The 27,414-nt window shown below is 44.8% G+C and overlaps 1 protein-coding gene across 4 annotated transcripts in view; it reads left to right on the top strand.

Moving 5' to 3' along the window:
* LOC142575555 (uncharacterized) overlaps nucleotides 1-27,414 on the top strand; it is a 426,302-nt gene that overhangs the window by 219,530 nt on the left and 179,358 nt on the right. Inside the window, exons 5-11 of one of the 4 annotated variants that reach the window (XM_075684991.1) lie at nucleotides 4,928-5,087; nucleotides 6,555-6,686; nucleotides 10,253-10,358; nucleotides 11,156-11,237; nucleotides 13,515-13,588; nucleotides 23,274-23,368; nucleotides 27,233-27,303. In XM_075684991.1, coding sequence (XP_075541106.1) covers nucleotides 4,928-5,087; nucleotides 6,555-6,686; nucleotides 10,253-10,358; nucleotides 11,156-11,237; nucleotides 13,515-13,588; nucleotides 23,274-23,368; nucleotides 27,233-27,303 — 720 coding nt within the window. Of the gene's footprint in view, nucleotides 1-4,246; nucleotides 4,576-4,927; nucleotides 5,088-6,554; nucleotides 6,687-7,115; nucleotides 7,472-10,252; nucleotides 10,359-11,155; nucleotides 11,238-13,514; nucleotides 13,589-23,273; nucleotides 23,369-27,232; nucleotides 27,304-27,414 lie in introns of those variants that run through there. The other 3 variants (XM_075684992.1, XM_075684995.1, XM_075684994.1) reach the window with 3 other exon arrangements.

The raw sequence follows: 27,414 nt of genomic DNA, 5'->3' as shown, positions 1-27,414 counted from the left end.
TGTTGGTGGTTCCCGCACGTGGTGCTCACTGCGCATGTTCCTCTAGTTTCTGCTGTCTATAAAGGAGTGACGCAATAAAATGATGTCAGTTGAGAGTAGCGCCTTGTCCTGTCGTCTTACTTGTGTCCGTTGTTTTGCGCTAAACAAATTAATTATGGATTCGCCTCAACTAACCCGCCAACGCATTGTGCTGTGGCAGATAGCTGAATTCCAGTTTCAGAGCCCGTCTACTCGAAGCGGCGGACACTACTTGCACAAAAAATTAAAATGCAAAATTGACTAATTAGCAAGAATTATCTAATTAACTTTTGGGCTAACTATCGTATAACGCACATTGCAATTTACAAATTCTAGCCGTGGAGTTCGCAAAGCGGATCCACTTGGAAGAAATTTTCATGACGACATCACCTTCGAGATAGTACAAATTCCCGAACTTTGCGGAGAAATGCATTGGGGTTCCAGTTACTTGTGTGCTTCAGTGCATCGAACAACGTTTAGTTAACAAATTAACTGGAACGCCAATGCATTCCTCCGCAAAGTTCGGGAATTTATACTATCTCGAAAATTCGTTGCCAATGAATCTGCCTTTCGAACTCCGCGGCTATAATTTGTAAATTGCAATATGGGCCATAATAAAATTAGGTAAAAACCTAATTAGTGAATTTTTATTATTTAGTCGATTTTGCATTTCAATTTTTTTGTGCAAGCATTGTCCGCCGCTTCGAGTAGACCAACTTATGAACTAGAATTGTGATATAAGCCAGGCAACCCTCGCCTATGGTTCTCTGCGGGCCAAGCGTATCACGTTTTCTTCAATATTCCCTCGGTAGCCACATTAGGTGCCCAAAGTAGGCATTCCATTATGGCCAACATGCTTTCCTTGCGTTTCCTTTGAAATTTCCATGCCCCCGCACCACACACACAAAAAACAAAGGCATTGTTGCGTGTGCAGCAAATTGTCGCATGGTGAAAGTTCAATTTTATTCTTGTTTTGCGGAAAGTAATGGGTCATTGTAAGTTCGTGTTTCTAATGCAGGAGGGCGAGTCATATGAGAGTGAGCCTACCCAAACCGCGGAATAATGGTTCGGTTCATTAAGTGCTAGGCATGCGCGGGGCACAGAATCAGCTGTCATTTACAAAAGTGACACGCAGGCGCGAGGATAAAGGTTCCTTAAAGGTCCCCTCACCAGGTCTGGCCATATTGACCTGACAAGCGCATCGCATAAAATGCGCGCTAACGATCGTGTCTCTAAAGTATTACATCACTTTGCGCCGCGGAAAGATCTGAAACTTCAAACCGAACGCCGTTTTTCCTTCTCGTCGCGGCCGCTCTAGGCCGGAGGATGACGTACTCGTTTACCTGCGCCTACGTGCTGGTGTCCGCAGTGTGACGTCGCTCGTGGTGACACGTGACTTCGAGAATTATTCAAGACAACATCTCTTATTTGTGCAATCTGTTGCTAGAATCTACGAATTGAAGTTTAGATAAATAATAAAACACACAAACGGAACGTCTGCATGTTTTTTTTTCTTTTACTTCGCACCGAAGCAAGAGAGATGTACTTCCGCTTCGTCTGCTTCTTCCCACAGTCGTGCGGTCACGTGCACAGGTACCAAAACAATGCCATTTTCTACCGTGTTCCAGCGCGTGATCATGCTGTTCGATCCGCTTGTTCTGCCTCAGTATTCGCGTACCGCTGAATTATACCGCTAGTCATGTGTCCTTGTGTACAGCGCGCAAAATTGTGCGCTGCGCAAAACGATAACAGCTCGCGCGCAACGCCGCCAGCGAAAGTGCGCGGGGCCGAAGAAGAAAGCGAGGAGAAAAAAAAGTGAAGGTGGGGCCCATAACGTACCGTATGTGTCACGCGATCTTCATGGTCCGGTATGGGGAACGCAGGGAGGGAATTTGACTTGCGGAGGCTAGATGGGGCGAGTGGAGAGAGAGTGTCACTATGCAGTGGAGCTCGCCTCCTGAAATCATTGGTTCACGACACTGAAATATTTTTTCTCGGCTATTAATGAGCGGACTTGAAAAAAAAATTTGCGGCAGAACACTCCCTGCAAGGCACGTAACAACTTCCAGCGTATAACAAAAATTTGCTATGTGGCCTGGTGAGGGGACGTTTGATGCCCTCGTACACTGGTTTAAACTTAGTTTCGTGGCATAACGTACACTCCAAAATTTAACAGCGTGGTGTCGTGAGGTTTTTGGCAGCTGAAGATGTTTCCCAAAAAGAAAATGGTCGCCTTATGGCTGACCTGTATGTTGAACATTGCACTTCATTGGCCACTGCGAAGCGTTGGATAAAACCGTTCAAAGGACGTGAACGTTGCAAAGACGATCCAAAACCGTACCTAAGTAACCGTGCAATCACCCCAATGGATGGATGTAAACAACTTTATTTTAATTCCGGCAAAGCTTGATGACCCGGGCTCGGGTCTCCCATGAGAAGACTTCGAGGCCTTGCCTCGTAGCCGCCTCTCGGACCTGCTGGACTGCCCACTCTTGCGTCTTGAGGTTGGAGCTGCGCGGAGCGGCGGTCGACTTCGACGCAAGAGCCTCCAGAGCTACTGCCATTGTAGCTGATGTAATCACCCCACCAGAATTGCAAAGGCTGATTAGACAAGGACGGAGGATAAGCATTGATGAATTGGCAGGGCGTGTGAACATCAGTCACGGTTCGGGTCACACCTTGATTAATGAACACCTCGGTTATTGGATTTTGTGTGTGCAATGTATGCACAAGATTTTGAACCACCACTAGAAGACAGAGGTTCGTCGCTGCCTTGACTCACCTATTCCGGTATCACAATGAGGGTGACGACTTTTTGTCTGCAATTGGGACCGGGGACGAATCAGTGTGCCACTACTACGAGCCTGAAACACGACGGCAAAGCTTACAGCGGAAACGTGAATTCACCACCCCCAAGGAAAGCAAAGGCCGTCATGCCCGCTGGAAAGGTGTTGTTGGCTTTTTTTTTTGTGGTTGTTAGCGGCCATTTGCTAAACCTGGAGAGACTATCAATCGTTTCTGCTATTGTCAAACATTGGATCGGCTGCGCGTGCCAATGAAGAACAAACGACGTGGAAAATTGAGGAATGGGGTCATCTTGTTCCACGGCAATGCCCGTCCCCACGACGCTGACGTGGTTAACACAAAACTGGCAAAGTGGAAAACGCTGCAACATCCGCCATACAGCCCAGACCTGTCACCGTGTGAATTCTATATTTTTGAGCATTTGAAAAGAACAGCTCAAGGGAACCAGATTCGTGTCGCACGATGACGTGAAAGAGTCACTTACAGACTCTTTGAAGCAGCAACCCAAGGAGTTTTGTGAGACGGGAATCACGCGACTCGTTAGTCCGTGGGACAAATGTCTAAATGCTCATGGATACTACTTTTCAGTAAAGTACGCCGTTAGTCATATATTCACATTGGCTCACTTTCATTTGAATCGCCCTCGCATATATTGCAGAACTCCTGCTTTTTATATGTGCTCTCTGCTGCGACATTATTTCTCACAATTCATGACCAATGACAAACAACTCCTGCGCAGTACATTCTAACAAAGGATAGCGTCACTGTGATAGCGTCACTGAGTACAAAAATGTAAACGAGGTTCTTGAAAGACACAGAAAAAGATGCAAATGAGAGAAAGGCAGGGACGTTAACAAAGTGTCATTAATATATTGGTCCTCAACTTGTTCATTTCGTTGCCTTTGCATTTTTCTTACCAGCGGCATGCACTGCTTTGCTGGTTTCCAGCTGATATAATTTAAAAGTTCGTGTGATATTTTCTTTACGTATTAAATAGACAGAAAACATGGAAGCACTGATATAAGTTATTTCGAGCACAATGAGACATACGAGTGTATTCTTTTATGAAGAAATGCATATTTTGCTTGTCTTGATGATGCGTAGCGTTCAAGAATTTGCTGCATCTTTTGCAATGCCAATGCAGTTATTATTAATGTATTTGATCCTTCGACAAATTCTGCAAGGAGGAGGCCGAGCTGCTGCGTGAGCAGCAAATTTGTGGCTACGCCATTGGCCATTAGTGACCATAGCATTTGAACACCGAGACGCCGCAAACGCCTTGCGCGACAGCACTCAATTGTACGCGTCTCACACCGTAACTCGGTTGTGTGAGAGCGCGCGCACGCTATGTTGGCGTCCGGCCTCCGACCACCCCGAGAACGGCCGACATAGTCAAAGAAAGATATTCGTTTTAAAAAGAAAACATGCACATGTATCGTTCTCATAGAATAGTACAACGGTTTGCGCAAAAGTGTCACTTGGGGCGTTCATATTTTTCTGTACCATCCTACTTCTAAAAAGGCACTGTTATGGGTTTCACTGCGATACCGAAACCTGCTACAGCTGCAACGTAAGAAATGAGCCAGAGCCATCCACAACCAATCCGACAGGAGTGATATTGTTTGGTTGTGTGGGCCATGCGCACGCATATCGTCGTCGCTTTTCGTTGAACATACTACCAAAGATGAGCAATTTCCACAAGCTAATGAGGTTACTGAGGGCCCCCCCCCCCCCTGTATCTGCAGTGTTAGGGTGAGTTAACTACGCGAAGCGACAGGCTGCACCGTGTCTGGTCTGATAGCTCGGCGCTAGTAAACGTTGCGAAGCGAAACAGTGTTGTCGAATTTCAGCGTATGCTTCGTTGATTTAACACTGGTTCAATGCCGCATATTTGTTACCTTTAAAACGATGTGGCTGTTTTTAATTAACTCATTAAGGCGTCGTCGTTGCCTGTCAAGATCGCTTAGGCGGTGACACGGGTCCTTTAGCTCATCGACAACGCGAAGTTTCCGCTAAATAACGCCTGTAGTGACGAGATGCACCTAAGCAGTATTGTTCGTTTAATGTAAAGTGTGCTCACTCATATCGTGGTTTTCCTGTGCAGCCAATCACTAAAGCGAGCAATGCCGTCTCACGCCCGAGTGATCTCAGCGAGGCCCTCGATACGTCCGAGATGAAACACAGGAATCATCCTGGAGCGAGAAAACGGAAGCAAGTGAAGCTGCCAGAGAAACTGATTGATGCGGCTAATACCGTTCTTGAAAGTAAGTTCTTCCACGAGAACCACTTGCTAATTCAAGCAAACCTTTGATAAAGTTACGCGATGGAGAAGTACAGTAATCAAGTGCTTCGCTATCCATTCACTTTCACGCCAAATTAGTTCATTTGAGAACGGGCGGGCCAAAAAATTTGCCATCTCTTGAATTACAGCGGTTTCATTATATAGATTCCGATCGCATGCACTTTTGGTAAGTTTGTACTTGATTAAAAAGTCTGGAAAGGAGCAAATTCACTTAGACAATGTGCGTTGGCCATTTAGGGCAGGTGTGATTAATGCAAGGATTCCTTTTGCTCGCTTCTGTTGCTTTCTTTTAATCCACTCCTAACTACGGGCCGATTACGCTGATAATGTAGGCATAGCGATGCACCGACTACTGCTGAAAAAAAAGTAATGTGTAATAAAATCATTACACTACGCTATAGGTTTAATTAATTAGTTAATAATAATAAATTTTGGGGTTTTACAGGCCAAGACCACTTTCTGATTATGAGTCATGGCTTAGTGGGGGCCTCCGGAAATTTGGACCACCAGGGGCTTTTTAACGTGCGCCTGAATCTAATACACGGGTGTTTTCCGCATTTCGCCCCTATAGAAATGCGGCCGTCATGGCCGTTGGGTTTCCTTGAAACAACACTATTATATGGAAAGCTCTGGATAGTTATTGTGGATATTTTGTGGCTGTCAGATTTGATGATGCAGAATTAGATAGTTTCATATCAAATGTTGAATCAGTCTAGACTGATAGATTACCCTTTGAGCAACCACTCAGCGTTTGTCTTATGCCGAAGAAGGCTTATACCCCACCCACACAGACAACTTTAGTGAGGCCTTGAGTGAGTGCTCCTCTCTGCGTGAACTTTCACTTGGCCAGGACAATACTGTGTTGATGTATGAATCGGCCGACACACCTTATATTTGTTACTTAAAGCAAATGTTTGCAAGATAACAATATGATCACAAGTCATCACAAGATGGCATTGCACCCAATACCTTAGCAGGGCATTGTGCATTTGGAAGTGAAATATAGAGAGCTGTGAAGCATCGGTACATCAAAAAATATGAGGCAGCTTTCGTTGGCAGGGGAAACATTTGAAATCGCAAAATAAAGTGGTTTCAGAATTAGTGCCAACCCTGCATTGAGTATCATTTTATTTGTTTTTGAAGCACTGCTGTTGAGGTCACACACTGTGGTGCAGCGAAGTGAGTTCAACCGACACACTTGTGCGTGAGTGCATTCTTGCGGAATGTCACAAAACCTTTTTGTTGACAGCCTGTGAACAATACTATAGGTGAAGTAACGCTAAGTTTGGCCATCAGTCTAGGTATTACTAGCAGAAAAAATCGCTTCTTGATGAGGTCAAATTATCTGCAACAGCTTCAACGTAACATTGCCAAGTGCTCTCTTTAAGTTGTCTGGATTACTGTACTGCTTCTTATGTTGTGTTCACAGCACAAAACATGACCCACCTGCGTGAAGCGGCTGTAGTGACCCGAAACCAGCTCTGGTCACTACACCTGCCCATTGAGAACGATGAGCTCAGAGCTCGGGCTATGAACATTGAGAAGGACCTCTATGGATACAGTAAGTTTCTTGGCCCTTGTATACATTAATCAAGTAGCACATCCCACAAGTGCTTCCGACAATGGTGCTTTCATGAATTTATGAGATGTTAATGTTTCCATTTTTCTTTAATAATTTTCATTTTGAATAAGGTATGCTCAACTTTACAGGAAATCCCACAAATGTATGCCGCTATGTTGCTTTAACTTAGTTGGCTTACCTTATGCTTGCAGCACAGGAAGGATTTGTTCATAACCAGACTTGTGTTACAGAATAAAGGTTTTTGATTACAGTTAAAATTACTTCATTAAAAATAATTGATCTCAGTGATCATTTAATAGTGCATGAAAGTAATTTAACAATTACTAAAATGTAGTCTATCACTTTTATGTTGCTTCCTACAAGCGTCTATTTACATTGTGCAGACCCAGTAAATAGAAGAACCTGGCTTTAAGAGTGCAGCCCTCAGGCACCAGTTCCTGCAGCAATCCTCGGCATTCTCCCTCAGCATCCTCGTAACCTTGCTCGTAACTTGCTCGTAACTGAGCAAGCACAGCACAAGGATGTAAGAGCGAATGCATAGCGCATATGAAAGACTGTGATAGCAATGGAAGCACAAAGAGGAAAACGAAGGAGGAGGGTGCAGCAGAACCATGAAGTGGAAATCAGAGGAGAAGGGTATGGTGAAAGCATGAGAAGAAAAGTGCAGTGCCACGCACGGTGGGCTTTGCATCAACGATGGCTGCAAGATGATGCCGAAGTAGCATGTGTCGTCTGTATGAAAACAAAGCACTGCATGAGTGAAGGTATGTCTGCGGTGGCTGCTGTGAATTGTGCCCAAGCGTCACCCGCACGCTGCCTCTCATTGTCTCCCGATTTGTGAGGCATTCACAACACACTTCTCTCCGTTTGCAACGTGCCGCTCGAGACAGATTGCCTACACCAGCCAACTTATTGCGAAATGAAAGCAAGTTTACAGCTGCCCTCAAATTTCACATTAGGAAGGGTCTTATTTGTCGATGAATATCTCAGTGCTTCCTCTGAAGCCCTTCACACATTGTTTTTATCTTTACTAAGAACTGCTTTTTGAAAAATTTTTGTTTATCATCTGGAGTTGTTTCCTTAAACAGATGTGAACCGCGACACTGAAAACTACCTCACTATGTGTGCTAGAAGGAAGGATGATGTTATATCTTAAAAACACCTTGTGTACAAGGTGGTAGTTACTAGTAACAATGATGCGCTGCTCACATCCGGGTCCTCTATGTAGGGCCATGCTTCACTGTTGCTAAGGGATGGTGAGGTTGCTGTCAATAGGGCTAATGAAAAGCTGAGAACATTGCCAACTTAGGTGATTTCCTGGAGTCAGCGTCCATAGTGGCCATCACTATCGAGCCATAGCAGCGCCGGTCGGCCAACACCTGCCCAACACCTGGTTAAACATTGAGATGAATACTAAGTTCCCAGGGTTGCCGTTCCAATGCGTGCCTTCCTGAGGCTGCTACAAGGTACGACCACAGGCCCCCTGCTGTAGTTCGCACCAAATTCAAGTGCTCGAAATGGCATCACTTGTTACAGCTTGTCTCATCGTTAAAGTAACTGGTTAAATATAATTGGTTACCGAAAAAGTAACTTAATTACAGTGAGCATCACAGACTATAAAAGTAGTTGATCAATTACAAAACTACAAAAAAATGCATTTGAGTACAGGTAATCACTTGCTTCTCACTCATTATGTACATACAAATCAGCTTTAAGCACTGGCGTCATAAGCTGAACTGTTTTTTGTTCTTTACTGTCAATGATAATTGATTTTATGTCAATATCAGTGCTTTGCCAGTTGATGGGAGCAGGACTTCTTTTTGGAATTTGTGTTGTAATAAAAATGGTAATAGGCCTTAACTGTGATGTGGTGGATGTCATGCTCAGGACTATCGAAGCCGAGTGCAGCGGGCCATTGTTAAGAAGGGAAGGGGGATTGTACAGTAGCAATTATGCACACAGAACCTGAAGTGCATCAAAATCAAAAGTACTAATCAAAAACTAATTTAAAGTGCGGTCACATACGGTATATCTAGGAATGTGTCTAATTGAACCTGTGCTGCAAACTTGAATAGTATATGCAAATGTGTTTTAGTAAAATGAGAGTGAATGTTGATGGCAGGGTGTCGACGCGCAATATCGGTATGCCAATATATAGCAGGTTGAATTGTTTCATTGCTTTTCAGAATGCTGTACATCAGGTGTATTGTTAAGTACCTGTATAGGGGCTTTCCAAGTCTCATATGCTAGACATGAAATAGTTGATGTTCTCTTGTCTGATGTTCCCGTAGAGAGTTCTTGCATGGGATCCACATTCTGTAATCTTGGCAAAACTCTCTAAATAATGGAGGTGTCTGGAATCGTTCTGCAGCTGCATGCTTTTTTCATGATTTTCAAAGAACTGAATTAATTAGCACCTGAAGGGAATATAGACTTGTATACTTGGGCCTCTTGTAGCATGAGGCTAGATGTTCAGGACAGGGCAAGTGAAATGCATGGAGGGGCATACTTGCAGAATTATCCATAAGGCCTATTCCTAATAATGTTTCAGCCACATTTTTTAGGTTTAATCTGGCATGTTGCATTCATCTTATGCCTAGCTTACCAAGGGATTATTTAGTCATTGACAATTCTTGCGACAGATGTTGTACAGTCAAAACTTGTTCAACACAAAAACCTCTTTTTCATATTCAATACTATTTGTTATGGCACGCATGCGGATGTAGCCAAGCGAATTGTGAATTTTGGCCGTACTTTGTTATCTCGGATAACGCCAGGGCAGTGATTAATGAGACTAATCAAAATGTTTGTTGGAAAACCTTGTGCTGTTTCATATATTGCCAGATGCACACGTGGTGAACATGTCAATTGCGGCACGTCCCTGTCACTTTTGTAAGGGCGTACGCACAGCGCCATGGCCAGAGTATAAAAGCATGAGGAGATGCTTCAACAAAATGTTCTTTCTTGTTTCTGATAGGCAAGGGCCTGTTTCTCTGTCCTTTAGCTACAACATTTGTGTGCAGGGGGAAAGAACTATAAGAGGGGAGACAGCGGCCGCAATAAAATCACTGCACAGTTGAGAAGAATAATATAATTTCCCGCTCATAAGAAATTAGTCTTTCTTCTTTTTCGTGCAACCTTCCTCCACCTTGCAGGCTTCCACAGAATTGCTTTACCATACCCTGTGTACTTATAAATGTACTTTACCATACCCTGTGTACTTATATATGTACGTCCAGTTGGTTACATCAGCCATTTATTTTCAATTACAGCAAATAAATATTTCACTGATTTTGGCTTTACCCCTGGTCAGGTGTCCCCTTTAATAATGGACTGTACTGTACAATGTGGTAATGATAGGCCCGCATTGCTATCAAAATGGCTACAATTTTTGCAAACATACTAACACAGGAAGCAAAGTATTGCAAGAGAGCCGGGAAAGTGATTGCTGGCAAAAAGTAAAATAATGCACATGTTGCAGTACGCATTTGCAGGCTGAAGATGTTGCATAAGGGTGTAGTGTCTCATCATCATCTGTTTTTCAGCTCTTGAAAGAATGAACCCAGAGGAGAGAGATTACGTTGAAGAAGATGTAAAGGAAAAAGTATTTGAGAAGCTTAAGAAACGGATCAGGTTGTGGAAACCTATGAAGTGAGTATCAGCTGTAGTTCAATTTTTAATTAAAGGAGCATTTTCGCTTAAGCTTTTTAATATGCTGTGAACCGAGAGCTAATTCATGATAACACCAGTTGCTGGGGCTCACTTACTATGGCATCCTGCTGCCGAGCAAGAAGTCGTGTGTGATTCCTTACCATGCCAGTCGCATTTTGATGCAAATGTAATGGAATGCAAAAACACTCATGTACCATGCTTCTGTTACGTGCCTTGATTAAAGGGCCTCTCATCAGGTCTAGGTATTGCAAATAAACAAGTGCACTTTGTAGATCACGCTCTGACGATTGCGTTTGCAAAGGATCATACCATTGCACAGTGCAGGAGGAACTCTGATTTCTAACAAGAACGTGCATACTCTTTCACAAAAGGGACACCCGCTTCCTGCCGTAGACTCAAGGTCCGATGCACAAAACGCCTCTAGGCCAGATGCACTGCCGCCACTGATGTCACCGAATATTATGGCATGTGACATCATTAAAGGGACACTAAAGGCAAATAGTGAGTAATGGGATGTTTACTAAATACGATTCTGGAAACCTCACAACACTTGTTTCGTGCCAAGGAAATACTGCTTCGTGCCAAGAGAACCTTTAGTGAGTGATCCCATTCCTTATATTCGAAAAGAAAGGAATAGGTTTTCGACAATGTGAAATAGTGAATTCCCAAATTAAGTATGAATCAAGTATCCTAGACTGTTTGATTCATATTTGAAAATTTAAACATTTGCACACCATAGTTAAATCCCCTGTGCACACTCCCTTCATTCTGGGCAGGTATGATGATTTTGGAGCACGCAGCTATGTTGTGGCGCAGCTTGCTGCAAACTATGCGGCTGTCCACGACGTCTTTCATGAGGTAAGAGGGACTTGCCGGCCATAGAACTGCATTAGGAAGTATAGGATGTCAGTATGTGCATGTATATTCATGTGGTACTTGCACTAGTGCTGCATAGAAATTCAGCAATTTGACAGTTGATTTCTGTTGGCTCTTCTGCAGTGAAGACTTAAATGCATAGTAGACAAGACGGAAAGGTGAAAGTGAATCGTACAACATGAATATTGTGTGACTGATCGTACAAGATTGATAAATGGTGAATTGAACCTGTTGATGTGAAAAGGAGGATGTCAAGAGAGGCTTTGCGATGGAAGGCATAGAAGGCTTCCTAGGAAATGACAGTGTGTGTGAGTAACGTTTAGTCAAAGAAGTCAACTGTTCTGTGCAAAACGCCAATACAGTCGACTTCAATTAATTCAACTTTGGTGGAACATATGAAATTGGTTAATTTATCCAAAAGGTAATATTAAGAGAAGAGGCATTGAAAATGATCTAATTCACCTTTTGGCACCATTTGGCAGTGCTGTTTACTGATTCTAATGTGTGTAAATTTTTTATGACTTCGTAGGGAAAATAATGTGCACCCAGATCTAGCATGCACGTAACTTAATAGCAAGAAAAGAAAAATGATGTCACATGCCTTCTGGTTCTGGGAACCACAACTGAGATAAACACATGCGTAATTTAGAGTGAAGCATTTATTTATGCGTAACGCCCATCGTATTTACTGCAACGTGTCCCCCTCCTACCTGCCTATCGCCATTGCCTACGAACGAACCTAAACAGCTTTCACAGCAGTTCAGGGTTTTTAGTATTCCACACGTCCCTGGCCATTCTGCTACAATTTCAATGGGATGGTGGCCCACACTTACACTAACGACTTTATCGGTATGTCCTTTGAGACACGCAATTCTTTGAAGCTACAAAGACACATGATGGGGCTCCGTGTGCACTAGCCCAGCATGTGAGGTAATTTCTTTTGAGTGATGTTTTGTACTTACAGCCTGAGTGCAGCCTGTGGTTGCCATATGATGCAGAAATTTGTTCTGCTGCCTTCTTGTAATGATTATAACGCTTGCTCTGAAGGTGGGCTGTTGCTGATGCTGTGAAAGCTGTTTAGGTTCGTTCGTAGGCAATGGCGATAGGCAGGTAGTCCTTTAACCAGTTTTCTTGGAAAGGAGGTGGTGTGGATTAGAATCAGGTAAAAAATGGTAAGCACTCGTTGTGCCCAATCGTTTTTGCTTCAGCAGCTACAATATATAGTCCTAAAAACTGTATTTTTCGACGGAAGATTGTGCCTTTAATGCATTCATTGTGCGTTAGTGCCAACAAGACAGATGCTGCTACCATGAGCTTCAAGTGTGTGCATGTGGACCCGTCAGGCTCAAATCATTCCGTGGGGGCCCATTTTAGAATCAACATAGCGAAATTATAGAATTATATGAGCACTGGCCGGTATCTTCTATTGGGATTGCATTAATTAAAAACTTAAATTAACCAGAATTTAATCAAGGCGTTGTAGCTATTGGTTGTACAACACGTTCAGCTTTATTTAAAGATGTTCTTCATTGTTAATGACCAGAAGTGTTGCAATGGAAGCAGGCAGCTTGACAGCTGAGGCTGCTTGTTGCTGCAAAACAGCTCTGGAGCGACTCAGCACTGCCCATCTGGACTTGTACTCTTTTCATATACAGCATCTTCCATATTTGGCCGGTGGACTTTAATATATTCCTGTCCACAAACTACTTATCTAATCCAAAGCAAACATCGCTCACGGGGTAGCATATTGTATTCTAAGTTGTTTGAGATGTATTTAAACATCTGTATTTGCCTGCATTTTGTAGAATGTAGCAGAAACTGCTTTCGGCTTCGAGTAGATTTTGCAGACAAGCGCCGAGCTGCTGGTCCGACAGGTTGTGCCATCTGGCGGATGGCAAGGGAAGCAACTTCTCGGCTTGGGGGATAAGACAGAAGTGCACTTGCTTCGAAGGTGCGGCAGATGCAGTTCGTCTGCCCGCACTGCTTTTACTGCTTTTTACGCACAGGGCACTCCTTTTACAGATAAGACGTAACGTCGCATACCGGAAGCACAAAAGTGTGCAAATAATGTGCGATTCAATGCAACCTTACATCTGCAAGTTGTACGTGAAGTAGTTATTGTGTAGAAAGTGTTGCAGATAAAAAACAAATGCTCTGCCTGTTTAGTTTCTGCAGCATTGTCTGCTAAGTATGAAATGCTGTGCAGCCTTCAACAGGTTCTATAGTGTGTCTATTATTTTTTTAATTCTCGCATTACAGATTCGACACCTAAATCCAGCCTTTGCCCCAGCTTCTATGATGGACTTTGGGTCGGGACTTGGTTCATGCTTCTGGTAAGTGTCGTTTCTTTAGAGTGGTAAGCGCAAGAAGGAAGGAAACTTATTATAGTACTATATTCTATTCCTACCAGACATTATATTTTTTTCATCTAGCATGCTGGTTATCACTCTGGCGTACATATACTTTGGGCTGTTGGTCACTCAGCAGCTAACATGAGTTCTTTCATCTCTCAATGCCTCTCTGTGCACGTCCAGGCGAGAGAGCATGCTACCGTACTTACTCATGTAAGACCTGCACTTTATTTTTCTTAAGGTTGGCAAGGTCCAGCTCTTACTCAAATTGGGCATATGACTGCTTCCTAAAATTGTGGAAGGCATTGCAAATGAAGTACCGAATAATCCAAACACTGGCTACACACTACAGACATGATTATTCAAGATTCACTACCACTGGGGGGACATCAGGTCGTCTTAGGGAGTTCTTTGTTTTGCTGTAGTTATGTGTATCATTTTTCTGACAAAATAATTTGTGAGTTCGGCATTCTTTTGTCCCTTTCTTTCTGTTCATTGTGTTATCTTTCGTCATGCTGGTTCCGCTACGAAGATGAACATTCGCTAACTTATCGAGCTTGCAATTCTGAAGCTCTGTTTCCCTTTCTTCATTGAAAAAAAGAATGTTTAGTATCAAGTAAAGGTGGGTCTGACTTTTATATTAGTAATTATTTTAATTGATTGTGAAACTGTTGCACAAGTGACAATAGTGGGTCTTCAAAGTCTCAGTATTTTCGCTTAATTGGGTGTTTCTTAATGTACTCTGTCAACAACAGATGCCACAATTTGAAACAGAACAGCGCGGTGTTTACGGGGACAAGCAGGGAGAAACGACACGGACGAGCGCTGTCCAACTCGCCAACAAATGCCACAACAAATGCCACAAAACATTGCTTGTGTTCATATACAATGCAGGTCTTACGGCACACATATTATACGAACCATATATTATGCCTTAACCCAAGTCTTAATCGCAATTAAAGAGACAGCGGATGCAGCATGCCATGCTCGAGAAGTACACTCATGGCAAACTGTGTTGTGAAGGTCACCCATACTTGCACTTTGCAGAATACTGCAGTTACATGGCACTAACTGACGTCCCAAGTTCCTTATTTCATTTAAGACTGCGAGAAAGCATGCGCTTTTACACATTTGGCCTTTCTCATCTTGAGAGTAGCAAGTGAACGCCAACGTATTGTGGTTGGGTCATGTGACTATGTGACTATGTGACTCGCTTTTCAGTGGGTCCTCTTTTTACAATGTTGCAAAAAAATGGTCATAGACCCATTCGAGCAATTGCTGCACAATCTTGCCACATTCGCCAACTGCCACTTGTGACCTCCTGATTTGGCACTCATGTTTTTTTCACTTGATGCAAATGTACCCTTATGCAGCAAAAGCCCACAGGTGATTAATTTTTCAGAGTCACTGTGAGCTTTTCTTTTCTATGAATTAATAAACATTTTTCGTGTGCTTGCACTGCCAAAATCGGTGACATCACAGGAAGCTGGAGCGTGGATATTGAGGCAATGCCACCACCGATCTTTAATTTTTCTTGAATGCCAACTGTCTGCTCGTAATGAGGCTAAGCTGCTTGTACTTTCTAAAGTAAAATCTATCAGTGCTGTGTTCCTTAATCCCTTAGCCGTTTTGGACAAGCACAGCTCGTCCTTGCTGAATGAACTGTCCCAAAACCGTTTTGGATGAGTGTAGTTTGTCCTCTAGAGATAATATCTCATTTTGAGCGTATTGAATGAGACACGCTCGTTTGCGGGATAGTTGGTGTGCCGCTTCGCAGATGGCTGTACTTGGCAGATAATTTCTTCTTTTTTTAACCACCATTTCATATTTCTTTGGGTGGTTTGACGTGTCAAGTGCGCGAGTGCCGTGATCGGAGAAGGTCAGCCATGCGAAGATGATGACGAGATGCTGCAGCGGTTGCACAAGGGCACCGAAGGAATAGTTTTAATAGCAAGAACAACAGCCACAAGCAAGCAGAGAGAACAGAAGAAAAAGAAACCAGAGAGACATGGAACAACAAGCCTGCGCGGAGGAAGGAGTTCGCCAGTGCTCCAGGTGCAGAAGTGAAGTCGTCGGGCATCAGGCCCGTGCTTTGTGCCTTCTACTGGACCAGGGCGACCTTCCAGAGGTGTGGTCACCGCATTCTCTGTTGTGTTATCATCGCCGCTTGAGCGATAGCGGTGGCGCGACTATCGCGACAGCTTGCTATATTAGCCCATTCATGCGGCCACTGGGCCGCATTTCACTACGAGCCGTCGTGGAATAAACCGCATTTGGTTCTGCTTACGCCTCTTCCTTCGGCTGCGGCTTTCACCCCGTGAAAACACTACATTGGCGACGAGGATGGGATGCTGAGCAATTCTGCAGCAAGCTGACATGGCAACGGAAGGTCCGGCAGCGGCGGGTGCAGTGGCGCAAATCGTGGGTCGACTGGGACACATCGAGCCCTTTGACGAGTCCACAAGCGACTGGCCGTCGTACAAGGAATGCTTGTCGTCGTTTCTTAAGGTCAACCGTATCCCCGAGGACAACAAGGTACCCGCTTTTTTGAGTCTCATAGGCCCAAAGACTTACAGCCTTCTCAAGTCGTTGACCGCGCCGGAATTGCTGTCAGCTAAAGGTTTCGAGTTTTTAAAGAGGCTTCTTGGTGACCATTTGTCACCGAAGCCGTCGGTAATCAGCGAATGCACAAAATTTCACAGAAGAGCACAACTTGAGACTGAGTCAATTTTGGAATATGTCGCGCAGTTGCGGAAATTGGCACAGACATGCGAATTTGAATCCGCCCTTGATCAGGCATTGCGGGTCCGCTTTGTCTGCGGTCTGTGCCGAGAAGATATACAGCACGTGTTATTCGCGGAGGATAACAAGCTAACCTTCCAGAAGGCCGTAGAACGAGCACTCGCCATGGAAGCGGCGAAAAAGAGCGTTGCAGAAGTGCACGCTTCGGAATCAAGCATATCAGACGTTCACAAAGTCGGAGCGGTTGGGAAAACTGATATGACGCAGGGAAATTGCTACCACTGCGGATCTGCTAAACATGCAAGCAGACTGTGCCTGCACGTTGCGGCCATCTGTTTCAAATGTGATAAGAAAGGGCACATTCAAAGAATGTGCCAAGCTAACAAGAAGAGAAGGACGAAGGGTGCGCGTCGAAACGCGATGAAGGGGTTGAGTCCCGTTCAAGCTTTTGTTAGCGTGAAGGGAATTGTTTTGCCTGGTATGGAGCCGATAAAAATTTTGGTACAAGTACAAGACATACCTTTAGAAATGGAGCTGGATATGGGGGCTACTGTGTCCATAATGTCTTTGGATCAGTTTCGTCAAATGTTTCCCTTCATCAAGGTCGTGCCAACGACGCTGAAACTGCAGACGTTCGACAGAACCATCATTCAGCCTGTCGGAGTGGCTCACGTTGCTGTGCAGTACGGAGAACAGAGGGCCCAGCTGCCTTTTTAGGTCAGGAGAGAAAAGGGACCCCCTCTGCTAGGTCGACAATGGTTGCAAGCCATCCGACTCTACTGGAGCCATATTTTCAAGCTTAACGCTACTTCCAGGTGGGACGATCCTGCCTGTTCCAGACTGCGCGCTCTTCTAGACAAGTACCAGAGTTTGTTTCAGGACGAACTGGGGACAATTACAGAAGAAAGAGTGACATTGTCCCTGAAAGAAGGTAGCGTGCCAAAATTTATGAAGGCAAGAAGTGTGCCTTTTGCATTGCAACCAGCAGTCGAGGCTGAACTTAAAAAGTTGGAAGACATGGGAGTCATTTCGCCAGTCGAGACAAGTGACTACGCGACGCCGGTTGTGCCAGTAGTAAATAAGGACGGTGGTATAAGACTATGCGGCGATTATAAGACCACCCTAAACCCTTGTCTTGAAACTGATCGCTATCCACTCCCGAGAATCAACGAGTTGTTCACAGCGCTCGCAGGGGGCCAAGAATTTTCTAAAAGTGACCTAAATTGAGCCTATCAGCAGGTAGTAATTTCAGAATCGTCAAGAAAGTATTTGACACTAAATACTCATAAAGGACTTTTTTCCGTAAACAGGCTGCCGTTCGGGGTTTCGTCGGCACCTTCTATTTTCCAAAGAATTATGGACACAGTGTTGAAAGGCATGAAAGGCGTCAGCTGCTATTTGGATGACGGTCTCATCACCGGCAAGACGTCAGATGAGCATTTTGCAAATCTCGAAGCGGTTCTGAAGCGGTTAACTGAGCGCGGCGGTTGAGTAAATAAAGAAAAGTGTTTATTTTTCCAAACAGAATTACGGTATCTGGGTCATGTTATCAGTGCAGCAAGTGTCAGCACAACGCCAGGCAAGATAGAAGCACTGATGAAAGCGACTGCATCCACAGGCAAACAGCAAATACAATCGTTTCTGGGCATTGTAAATTACTACGGGAAGTTTGTTCTTCGGTTGTGTACTCTGGCGAGTCTACTTTACAAACTGCTGCGTCGCGACCAGCCATGGCTCAGGGATGAATCGTGTCAAAGGGCATTCGAGGAAATCAAGAATGCGTTGCCGTCATCCTCAATCCTGGCGCATTACGACCCAGATAAACCTTTGCAAGTGACATGTGACGCTTCCCAATACGGCGTGGGCTCAGTACTTTCTCATGTAACTGAAGATGGAAGCTCTCGGCCTGTGTTTTATGCGTCGCGCACATTAACTGAGGCCGAAAAGAAGTACAATCAGCTAGAAAAAGAAGCGCTGGCCATTATCTTTGCCGTCAAAAAGTTTCATTTCTACATCTATGGGAGATGTTTCACGTTGATTACGGATCACAAGCCATTGCAAACAATTCTGGGGCAAAAAACGGGCATTCCACCTATTGCAGCGGCACGCTTACAGCGATGGGCTGTCACGTTGTCTGCTTACAAGTACTCGCTCGTCTACAAAAAGTCCAGTGACAATGCAGAAGCAGATTTTTTTTCAAGGTTCCCACTCCAGGTTCCTGAAGAGGGTACGTCTGAAGGCGAGGAATCGTTTTATCCTTTGCGTCTAGACTCTATGCCGGTGTCCGCTAAACAGACTGCGCTCGCTACAGCACATGTTCCGGTGCTCAGTAAAGTGCTCCAGCTTACAAGCATAGGCTGGCCATTGCATTTGCGAGATGCGAGCTTAAAACCATTCTTTGACAGAAGTTTGCAGATCAGCGTGAATCAAGGGTGCCTCATGTATGGCCTGAGGGTTGTTATTCCGTCCCCTCTTAGGGAAGCCGTGCTCGACGAACTGCACCTTGGTCATCCCGGCATTGTGCGGAGCAAGGAGTTGGCTCGCAGCTATGTGTGGAGGCCGTCAATTGATGCAGACTTAGAGACAAAGGTACGAAGTTGCCTAGCCTGCCAGGAACAACGGAATGATCCAGTTAAGGCACCTCTGCATCCCTGGTCATGGCCAACCGCACTGTGGAGGCGAATTCACTTGGACTTCGCGGGACTTTTTCGAGGAACTATGTTTTTAGTGGTTGTAGATGCCCACTCGAAGTGGCCGGTAGTGTTTGCTATGCGAAGCACAACGTCCCAGCGTACTGTTGCCTGCTTGCGTGAACTTTTCTGCAGATTCGGAGTACCAGAGACGGTGGTGTCCGATAATGGACCACAACTGGTGTCCGAAGAGTTCAAGGCGTTTATGCGGAACGTCGGGGCCAGGCATGTCGTGAGTGCTCCTTATCACCCAAGCACAAACGGTCTGGTGGAGCGTTTCGTGCAAACGTTGAAGTCTGCTCTACGCAAGTCATCTCCCGGTGAGTCTATCAAAGAAACACTTCACAACTTCTTATTGGCGTACAGAAATACGCCTCACCCTACAACTGCAGAAGCTCCGGCTAACTTGTTGATGGGTAGAAGATTGCGCACCAGGCTGGATGCAATGAAGCCTACAGTGGAGGGGAAGGTGATGCACAGTCAGTTCACCCAAATGCAGCAGCGCAGGAGCAACAGGGACTGTTTTTGTGTTAATGACAGTGTTCTAGTTCGCAATTACAGAGGCCCAACGAAGTGGGTTCGTGGAATTGTTCTGAAGAAGACTGGACCAGTCTCGCACAAAGTCATGGTAACCACCCCCCGAGGCAAGTTCATCTGGCGTCGACATCTCGACCAGCTGCTGGCAGGCGCCGGCCCTATGGTGACACCAAGGGCATCCAACTCAGATTTCTCGGAGGGGTTCCTGGTCTTCCCTGAAGGTCAGACTGGTGACCAGCCAACGTCAGAAGAGCCGATACCCGGGGAGTCCGTCCCTCCAGCTCCCGCTCTTCCATCAGAGACATCGGCTGCACACAGGCGCTACCCGACAAGACAACGCCGTCCACCCGAGCGATACTAAGCCGTTCTTTAACTATTGTATAAGGATACAAGTGCACCCCCTAAAATAAAGAGGGAAGAGTGTTGTGTTATCATCGCCGCTTGAGCGATAGCGGCACCGCGACTATCGCGACAGCTTGCTATATTAGCCCAGTCATACGGCCACCGGGCCGCATTCCACTACGAGCCGTCATGGAATAAACCACGTTTGGTTCTGCTTACTCCTCTTCTTTCGGCTGCGGTTTTCACCCCGTGAAAACACTACATTCTCCTAATAGCATGTAGGAAGGTGCCGATCAACGTGGAAGAAGTGAAGCCTACCGTAAAAACCGGAATATAGGTCGAAGTATTTTTCAAAAAACTATTGTGAAAAGTCGATCCTCGTCTGTTATACTGGACATTGGTGGAAAAGCTACGGAAGTCTTGCAACAATGGGTGGATGAAGTAAAGAAGCGCCTTCGCCATCGCTATAATGTACTAGAATAATGTATTATTCTAGTACACTATAGCCATCGCCATCCGCAGCAGTGCGTCATGGCGACATTGTGGCACCGCCTTTTTGAGTTTACATTGTCACAAAGTTATATTGGTTAAAGGCTGCTTTTTCACATTTTGTTTCAAAATGAGTGGAAGCCGACGACAAGTCACTATCGCCTTCAAGAAAAATGCGATTGAGTGCGCGGAAGCCCACGGCAACCTCGCTGCACAGCGCGAATTTGGAGAATCTGAAAAGAGCATTCGGTACTGGCAAAGACAGAAGCAGCAAACCAACAGAAAACGTCATTTCGTGGGCGGACCGCAAAACTGGAAGACAAGGTTGCGGAGCTTGTCCAGGAGCTGCATGTAAGATTGCTGCATGTGACAGCCGAATGCATCCGTTTCAAAGCGGTAGAGATCGCATGTGCCTCTGCTGGACTGGGCAGCGAAAAAGCACTTCTCATACAACTCTAGTTGGGGCCACTCTAATCAACTGCGTTGCTATGATTCGGAGTAGCGCTTGCACGCTTCGTGCCCTTGTGAGTGCTGTACACCCGGCCAATTTTTAACAGTATCGCGCGACCATCGACCCGCGTGTTTGTCAGCACGTTATGATCATGGCACGGAGCGGCGAAATAGCGCAAGTAAGTGCATGTGTACACATGCGCGTATTTCGTTTGTTTCGCCACTCAGCGCCATTAATAAGGTGCTGACAAGCACGCAGGTCGATGGTCGCACAATACTGTTAAAAATTGGCCGGGTGCACATGCGAGCAGCATTTAAATAAACACTGTCACTATTGTGCATGAGTCACATTTGTTTCAAGGTAAGGGTGTCTTTCGGTACTTTTGCCATTGAAAAAGATTTTTTTTCATCTTTAGAATTCGTTAGTAGGGGGATCGACCTATAGTCCGGTTTTTACGGTATTCACTGTTAGCAGAGGTCAAACCATTGGACTTGGTGTTCGGCATCAAGACTTCTACCATGCCAAGGCCACATGCCCATGTTCGCTACGTCGCAACCAGACTTAATCCTGCATCACTGGATCCCAGTTGTTTGTCTGGGGGTGACAAGGATTTTTCTGCAGACTGTGAAACTGTAGGCCCATTCTGACTTTGATGATGGACTTTCTTTGGAGACTAAATTATTTTTTGTGTGTTTAATTGGTTTGTAGAGTTTTCTTTTTCTCTTTGTGCTGGATATTCTTTAGTGAATGGCTTGTGGTGTGATAACGAACGGCTTCATCACTTCATGCGCTGAGGCTGTGCCTCAGCAGCAATTGATTAATTGAAAAAACCTCATCGCAGAGGGCAACTCTTGTTTCTTTCAAAAAAATGGCATCTGGTGGAGGCGACGCATGTGTTTCTGGTCCATTGTTGTGGAAAAGAAGCCTTTTTTGATCGTCCAGCTCTTAGGGCGATAATGATTCAGACTCCACAGTTTACTTTGTTACTGTAAACGAAAACGATAGCTATGACTTCAAAATTACCAAATCATCAGATAAAGAAGTCTGACGTAATAGTTCTGCGGAAACCTGCAAGGTGGAGAGAGGTAATTAATAAAGGGAAAATGAGACATCCACCTAATCGTAGCAATTGCTACAAAGGAAACCCATATGGGTTCCTTGAAAGAAAAGCCTCACAGTCGAAGAAAAATTTGTCCTAGTCCGGGACTAGAACTTGTAACCAGGCAGCTAGCAGATGGCAGGGCAATAGTTTGATGCAATATTTCTGCGGAAACCCACAAGGTAGAGATAGGTAGACAGTTAATAAAGGGAAAGTGAGATGTTAACCTAATTGTAGCAGTTGCTACAAAGGAAACCCATACGTGTTCCTCAAAAGAAAAGCTCTGCAATTGAATAAAAATTCATCTTGGTCCGGGACTCCAACCCGAGCAGATGGCAGGGCGAAGTCGAACTTGTCAATAACTCGAAGCAAAGGCATGAGTTTGACATAATAGTTCTGCGGAAACCTGCAAGGTGGAGAGAGGTAAATAATTTAAAAAATGAGACGTCTACCTAATTGTAGCAATTTCTACAAAGCGAACCCATACTGGTTCCTTGAAAGAAAAGCCTCGTAGTTAAAGAAAAATTCGTTCTAGTCAGGAACCCGAAGCTGTAACCAGGTGGCTAGCTGTCTGCTAGCCGCCTAGTTAGCTTGCTCAGATGGTAGAGTGGCTGCCCCAGAAAGGCGGTGGTCCGGTGTTAAGAGTCCCAGGCCAGGACGAATTTATCTTCAACTGCGAGGCATTTCTTTCAACAAACCGATATGGGTTCCCTTTGTAGCTATTGCTACAATTAGGTGGACGCCTCATTTTCCCTTTATTAATGAAGAAGCCTGCTCGGGAGACACCATTGCCAGTGCACATGACTTGCAGTGCATCGGCATGAATGACATCCCCATGAAGCCTCCTTGATTTCCGTTTTTGGACGTACCCGGTAAGGCGTAGTCAGAATGGTAAAACTTTCCAAGCAGCGCTCTTGCTGTTTTTTTATTGATAATTACCAGCACGTAGCTGGCCTCCTTCTTTATGAGCAATAAACTTTATTATGCTAGTTTGACTTGGTATGCGCTTGAATTTTTTTTTTTCGACATAGAAAACTTGCTTTTTGGGAGGAAAATATCCGATATCAAGTTTTAAAGAAGTGAGCAGTTTCGGCACAGAAATTGTAAGAATAATAAAACAGTTAAGGGGTTAAAGGAAAAGGTTACTTGCTCTCTCACAGATGGCTGTAATAAATTAAGCAAATTTACCTTACACAGTTTTACTGCTGTTTGATATTTGCTGCTTGCTATTACACTAGAGGAGCAGGCATGCCTTAGCATTATCAGGCTTTTCACGGAAAACATTATTGTAATGATTTCTTTTCTCCTCTTCAACAGGGCTGCAAGAACTATCTGGCCTAAATACTTCCTGGAATACTTCAGCATCGACATCTCAAGTGAAATGCATGGATTGGCAAGGCTACTCGCCACAGGTAGGTACTTGCAATTTTATAATATTTGTACTGCGATAGGTCATAAGCACTACTTCTTGTGCCGAGGTGCATTGGTGCTATAGTCATCATCCTGTTGTCCCAGTATTTGATGGTGCATGAGAGGCCCATGCTGCTGAGGGTGGTAGGTCATGCGATTTCTTGCGAGAGCGAGGATGAGCCATGCAGAGGCCAGAAGCTAAGGCAAGAGGGCTGGTGCCTTGATTGAAAAGTGTGTTATAAGGTCTTCAGAGACATGAGCGATGTGCCCTTCCCTGCGGCTGCACAATGACGGAGCGAAGTGGACGCACTGTCACGCTTCGTTCAGACTGTAGCACTCATCATTCAGTAGCACTCATCTACAAGCACTAGTCTGCAGAGGGTGATCACTGAATAGGTAGCTAAAGCTGTCTAAAAAGCTCAGTATAACTAAATGTGTTTATACACGATTTCAATACATTGAAATTTCACTGCCACCATGAAATATACAGTCGCCAACCGTTTATTCGGACCTCACGGGGACTGCGGAAATGTCCAAATAAACAGGTGTCTGAAAAAGAAGATTAACAAAGAAAAAACTAAATCCTTTATTTCCATGCACTTATTCGGGCTCAGCACTAGGCTTGAAGAAATCGTGAATGTGTCATTGCATGCTGATCCGTTTACGCGCAATCAGATAAGCCTGAATCTCGGAGAGGGTGATATGGTCACTATAGGCGGCTGAAAGCGCAGTCACTGCTCGTACACGCTCCGCATGCGACGGCAGCGTAGCACATGGTGTGTCATCTTTCGACTCGGAGTCATCGTCCGGTGGTGCAGCAGAAACCTGACGAATGATCTCACTGTTGTTGAGTCCTGCACATGTCAGTACAGCAGTGTCAGCACCTGTGAAACTGTCAAATGAGACGGTGTCCAGAATCGCAATGCTCGGCAGAACATTTTTGGCGTCAGTAGGGAGCATGTCGGAAGGCGACAAATCCTAGGCCTCCCGGCACCCACTTGCCGGCATTCCCCAGCACAGTCTGCGCAGGCACTGTAGGCGCAGTTAGACACTTGATGGATGTTTCCATATGCCACGTTGGATCACCGCAACCTCAACACAGCACACAAAGCAAACATCACCGCGCCATCACGCCGACACCAGTTGCACACACGAAAAACGCCGCCTACTCGCAGCGTCGTGCATGAAGAAGCAAACAAATCAGCGGCTGTATTGTCTTGACATGGCTTACTAAGCTGAGAACGGAACTGCTCTAGCAATGGCTGTAGCCATGAACCAGGCAGAAACGATGATGATGTGCGGGGATTTGCAGTAGCGCCATTTCGTGGGGCAGCAAGGAAGCTCCGTTCAAAACAAAAATTGCGTTCAGCAAGTCGAACCATCCACCAGTCAGAGTCGGTGCATGGTGCTGTTGATTGAGTTGGCTCAAGGAGTGTCCAAAAAATCGAACGAGAGGTTGCAAGGTGTCCGAACTTTCGGCAGTTGTTATACATTATGGTCTATGGCAAGAATGGCGGTGCCGTGAAGCAGACCGAATAATCGAACATGTCTGAATTTTTGGAGTCCGAAAAATCAGTCGGCGACTGTACTGAGAAAATAAATGTAAACTTCAGGGAACACAAATGGCCAAATGGTTAAATTACATGCATGTTTTTGCAAACGCACCTCTCAAATCACGCGCTGCACGACCAGGCGCGACTGCCGAAGTAGAGCAGTGTGATCATCATATAGAGAGGTCCGCTTCTGTACTGTCCATTTCTACCAAAGAATGTGTGACATGTTGTACTTCAGCGCTTGTAAGACACACCACGGTCCCACTTGTCGAGGCGATGCGGGCTTTTAGTGTTAAGGTTGTGATTCCGCAGGCATGAGTTACTTGCTTAAAACATTTACAGTAAATAAAACCTGGCTAATTCGACTCTGGTTAATTTGAAAAATCGTACTTCGAACTTGTCCTCTGTTCCCGGCTGGTGTATGCATTACTTAATGCAGTCAAACTTTCTTTAATTCTGACTTACTAGACCACACATCCAATAACTCAGACAATCACCACAGTCATCAGCTGAAATCGTACGTGAATGATGGCAACGCTCGAATGCTGCGTCCCTATTTTCGCCTTTAAAGCCTATATTCGTGCATTTACCTCCACCGCTCATAACACAATGTCGGTCGCGTGGCTTCATAACTGCGTAGTCACCATCCATGATTGCGGTGATAGCACCTGCGGTTTCGTCCACAGCGGTTGCGGCAAACAGCAGTTTTGTTTTTACTCGAAGCGCGTGTCGGCCGCATGCATTCAAAACTGTGTAGTCACCATCCACAATTGCGTCGATAGCAACGCTGGCTTCGTCCGCAGTTGTTGCCGCAAATCATAGTTTCGTTTAGACTTGGTGGGCGCGTCAACCATGGGTCTTCAGAACCGCAAGGTCACTGTCCACAATTGCGTTGACAGCGGCCGTGGTTTCATCCGCTGTGTTTGCGACGTGTAATTTCGTTTTGACTCGATGCAAGCCTGTTTTGTGATGAACGGACAATCTGTTCGCGACCAGCTCACTGGCAAAAAAATAATTGCAATGTGCTTAGTAGTGAAAAAGCGTGTCTCACGAAGATGCACACCGCAGCCATGCTATGAAGGAAGTCGCAAGGCCCACACTGCTGCAAGTGCTAATCAGTTACGAGAAAAATGAGAATTGCAGCTTCCGCATTAATCTTGTGGAAAATGGAAATAGGATTTGCTGGTTCTTTCAGTAAATGAAAGTGTGTTGACGTTGTAAGTGTATAGATACCGTCGATAATTCAACATTCAGTTAATTCAGACATTTTTTTCCGTTTCGTGAAATCCAAATTAACGAAGTTTGACTGGATATGCATAAAACAAAATAAAGAATAAGCTTTTGTGTGTAAAGCATTTCAATAGAGTCGAGATATATGGCATGCAATACCTAGAGAGGAAATAGAATGGCCAGCATGCACTGCATTAGTGAATGGAATGGCTCAAGAATATTTTTGTGCATTTATGTGTTATTGTGAGTTCCTCAGTCTATATCTATGGCCTTTGATATTAAATATGACATGCTGAACCAAAAATCATTGGACGCTCTAGGCACATGCGGCAGCAGCACTGCTCTGCTTATTCTTGTCTCGCTCACTCATTCAGTCTTGACACTTTGTTCATGTGAGTGGCGCCCTGATTACTGGGGGAATCTTTGTTAAACATGCTCATGTCCAACATGGTAGCCTTTAGAACAGTCATCAGGCCATGTAGAATTATTCTCACTTTGCATCAATTTCAAAAAAATTTGCCCAACGCAGCTTCCAACTATAAGTACAACATAATGCAAGCGTATCTGCACAACAGGCAAGCTCAGGTGGACTACTAAGTGGCTTAGAGCTAGATACTTGTTACCCTGGCCGTAGCTGAAAAGTAGGGGTGTGTGAATAACAAATTTTCAATTTCTAAGCAAATTTGATTTATACAGACCAAGCACGAAGCGGATTGAATATTTCTGGAGTATTCTTGAGACAAATACTATTAGTTTTGCGAAAAATGCAAGCTTGTTCACCTACTAGAGGTGCGAAAAAAAATCAAGTTGATTGCACATGAAAGTGTACATGTCTGACGCAAAGATGCAGAAAGGCGTCACGTGGAAGCAGAGCATTCGTACATTTTAGCACTTACTGTGGCTTGCTCATCTCGTATGCTGCTACTTTTGCACTTTTGTTGAACAAACATGCATTGAAGTGTTGGGTGTGTTTGTCGAAATGTTGTGTTGGATATAAGAATTGCCACTTTAATGAACTTGCTTGGTGTTTGTCATGGTTCCTTCTGCAACACTCAACAACTATGTGACATTCTCAATATGTAGGTGGAAACGCCAATGGACAGGTGAAGTTTCGTTCCTTCTTTCAGCGAGAATTTCTTCCAGCCACTGATAAGGTGATTGCTCACTCACTCTTCCACTTGCCTTTTGTTTCTTGCGCCACTTTGATGTGGCACTTGTATTAACACAACACTAAATATGCAAGAAAGCTGCAGTTTTTTTTTGTG

Source organism: Dermacentor variabilis, chromosome 3 (genome assembly GCF_050947875.1).
Source record: "Dermacentor variabilis isolate Ectoservices chromosome 3, ASM5094787v1, whole genome shotgun sequence".
Lineage (NCBI taxonomy): Eukaryota > Metazoa > Arthropoda > Arachnida > Ixodida > Ixodidae > Dermacentor > Dermacentor variabilis.
The sequence above is the reverse complement of the archived record's forward strand: the minus strand, read 5'-3'. Positions and strand labels throughout refer to the sequence as shown.